The following is a 3,070-nucleotide window of genomic DNA, read 5'->3' as shown; positions in this document are numbered from 1 at the left end:
TAAATGAGTTGGGTCTGACCCCCAGGAAGCTGGAGCGAAGCAGCACTGGTCTGCAGGAAGCAGCCCCATCCAAGGTGGAAGTGGGAGGAAGCTGCCATTTTCTCCCCTGCTCTTTGTTAACCTGTCCGGGAGAGATGAAGTGCACGTGTGCTGCGTCTCTGCCTGCTCCAGGACGCAGCAAGCCTCAAGGCTTGGCTTCTGCTCTGGCTGTGTTTGCACAAGCCATGGCCCCTCTGTGCTGTGGCCACCAGCCATGCCCTGAGCTCCTGAGCTCGGCTGCTCCCTCAGCAGCAGAAATGGGAGCTCTTGTTCTAAAACTAAGGGGCAGCAGCAGCAGCAGGTTCTAAATGCAAACGGGCTGCCCCAAGCCCACCAGGAAGCAAGCCCTGGAACTCACAGGGTCTCCAGGAAAGGAAGGTTCTCAAAGGCACGCGCCTCGATCGCCTCGATCTTGTTGTAAGATAAATCCCTGTTAGGAGGAGAACACAAAACGGCGGTGCCGTTTGCACGGTGCTGGTTCCTCTGAGGTGCTTGCACGCTGGCAGCAGAGACGTGCCACAGCGCTCATTCCACGCGGGGTTTCTCTCTGGCACTGGCTTGCAGTGGTGCACAACCGGGGCTCACGCTCCCGGCCGCGGTGGCTGCAGCTCAGAGAGGTTCTCCCAGCTCTGATCCCACCAGGGGTACTTCAGGGCTGATTTTGCTCTCTGGTAACAGGGCAGGTTCTTTATGCGCGCCCCAAGCACCTCTTGCGTGAGGCCTCAGGGACCGGCTGTAACGCCCTGTGTGACCAGCATGGGGCTCTTCCCCTTCGCTCCCCAACGCCACCTCCCTGCAGAGCCCTGCTCTGGGGTGCGCAGGAGTCCTCTGCCCTGGCCCTAGAAACCAACCAAGAGGTTCCTTGTCCCAGCCTGAACTCGCGGCCTGGGCCTGCTCTGCCGCAGCCAAGGAGAGAGGAACCTTTGCGGGCAGCGCCTGGTGGCCGGCGCAGCCAGAGTCCCCGGCCCCATCGCGTGGGTGCATGGGAAGTGCCCGCTCCTCGCCGTGGGCGCTGGAGAGAAGCTGCCCCACGAGCAGCTCTGGGGCAGCTGAGCTGAGAGGGGCCGAATGCGCGAGCCTGGCCCTGGAGGAGGCGGCCCCGCGCAGGCCTGTGCAGGGAGAGGGCAGCAGCCGCCTGCTCCTGCTTGGCCGCGGGGCAGTGGGGGCCCTCCCCTGCACCAAGAGCCTGCTGTGCCCTGGGGGATCCCCGCAGGAATAGAGCCCTGCCCGGGGCAGGGGGGTACTTACAGGTGCCTCAGCAGGAGCAGCCCCTCCAGCGAGCGCCTCTTCACTGCCCGCAGGCCGTTGTGCTGGAGGACCCTGCAAGAGACAGACGGACACGGGCACCCGCGGCTCAGGGGCAGTGGAGCTGTCGGGGGAGCAGCCCTGCAGCAGCGGCCCTGCAGCACGTCGGCGGGTCCCGCCGGGGCTCGGCACCCTCCTGGCAGGAGCAGGCGCCTGCTCCCGGCCTGCTGACCCTGACTGCAGCCCGAGCACAGGGATGGCCCCGGGGGCGGGAGGGACACAGCCCCCCGTGGAGCAGCTCTGGGGGCTCAGAGCCCTCCTTGCTGAGCGGCTCGGCCTCGGCTGCACGCGGCAAGCACTGGTGCGGTGCTCGGCACAGCCTCGGCTCGACAGCCCGGCGGAGGGATGGGGATCCCGGAGCCCCTGCGCCATGGCCGGCGCTGGCGCATACTCACAGCTTCTCGGCCCACGGGTATCCCTTCCACGCCTGCGGGGGGATGAGGGCGAGCGCGTTCCCACTGAAATCCCTGCGGAGAAGCCATTGGCAGCGTCACCCCCAGCACGAACCCTTCCCCTGCCCCAGGGCTGTGGCCTGGAGCCGCCCCCTCGGCGCTGCCCCTCAGCCCCCCACACGCAGCGGGGCCCTGGAGCCGCTCTCGGGGTGTCCCGGGGCAGCCCCCGGAGCTGCAGGGCACTCACAGCACGGAGAAGGGCCGCTGGCGGGCGGCCGGGGGCACGCGGGCCAGGGCAGCGCCGCTGCAGTCCAGCCGGCGCCCGCGGCAGCGGCAGGGCCCCGGGCAGGGCTCCAGGGGCCGGGCCAGGCCGGGGGCCAGGCCCGGCAGCAGCGGCAGCAGCAGCACCAGCAGCAGCAGGGCCATGGCGGGGCAGGGCCGGAGCGCCTTCGGTACCGCGGGAGGCTCAGGGCGGGGGATCCAACGCAGGAGCTCTGCGCCCAGCAGCGCCTCTGGGGCGGTGCTGGCCCTGCCGGGCAGATATAGCCCGGAACGCCTCGCCCGTCACAATGGGGCCAGGCCTGGCAGCGTGCGTCCCCACTGTGACATGGGACAGTCCCTGCCACTGGGGCTGCTTGCTCCAGCGTGGGGAAAGCTTCGGGCCCCGTGCGTTGGCTTGGAAACAGCAGCGTCACTTCCAAGGGACACCTGGAAGTGCCGCTGTCACACCCAGGCCCTGCGGGGAACTGCTGGGCACCTCCTGCTCCGTCTGGATGGCAGCGGGCTCCAAGTCAAGGGGATCGATTCCGTCTCCAGCCTCGCACACCCTCAGAACGCTGCAGGGTGCCAGGGCAGCTCTTGGGCCCTGTTCAGCCCCAGAACACGCTGTACTGGAGCAGGGACGCAGCCGTGCACCCAGCCCCTCACTGACACCCCCGTGCCTTGCTCACAGGGCCTCCAGGCACAGCCTGGCTTTGCTCTGAAGAACAGGGCAGGGCTGCAGAAGGCAGAAGTCCATCAACTCCCAGGACAACACAACAGTTGTATTGGCCTAGAATGTCCAGTCTAAACATAAAGTCAAATCTTCATGTCTGATCTGAACCTACTGTCCAATCTAAAGCTAATGTTGAATGCAAACCTAATGTGAGACCTAAACTCCAGTTAAAACAAATGGTGCTTTGTACCAGAGAAATGACAGAACCCCCTCTCTCCTTCCTGCTGTGCCCTGCTCCCACCCAGGGCTCCGAACCAGGAGGGATCTGGCTGATCCCGTGGGAGACGGATGCAGACAAGCTCAAGCCTGTGTCCCAGCTCCCTGCTGGCTTTGCCGCCAG

General features: G+C 66.3%; 1 protein-coding gene across 1 annotated transcript in view; it reads right to left on the bottom strand.

Annotated features, from left to right (window-relative positions):
* The window catches only part of LOC136024035 (leucine-rich repeat-containing protein 37A-like), a 14,279-nt gene extending 11,666 nt beyond the window's left edge, over positions 1-2,613 (bottom strand). Inside the window, exons 1-3 of the mRNA XM_065699092.1 lie at positions 1,984-2,613; positions 1,740-1,811; positions 1,288-1,359 (exon numbers count right to left, since the gene is read on the bottom strand). Of these exons, the coding sequence (XP_065555164.1) occupies positions 1,288-1,359; positions 1,740-1,811; positions 1,984-2,162 (323 nt within the window). The 5' untranslated portion in view covers positions 2,163-2,613. The remainder of the gene's footprint in view (positions 1-1,287; positions 1,360-1,739; positions 1,812-1,983) is intronic.
* Between the last annotated feature and the right edge of the window lie 457 nt (positions 2,614-3,070).

This window comes from Lathamus discolor, chromosome 20 (assembly GCF_037157495.1).
Source record: "Lathamus discolor isolate bLatDis1 chromosome 20, bLatDis1.hap1, whole genome shotgun sequence".
In the NCBI taxonomy this organism is placed as follows: domain Eukaryota; kingdom Metazoa; phylum Chordata; class Aves; order Psittaciformes; family Psittacidae; genus Lathamus; species Lathamus discolor.
Note: the sequence above shows the minus strand (reverse complement) of the source record. Positions and strands in the feature narration are given on the sequence as shown.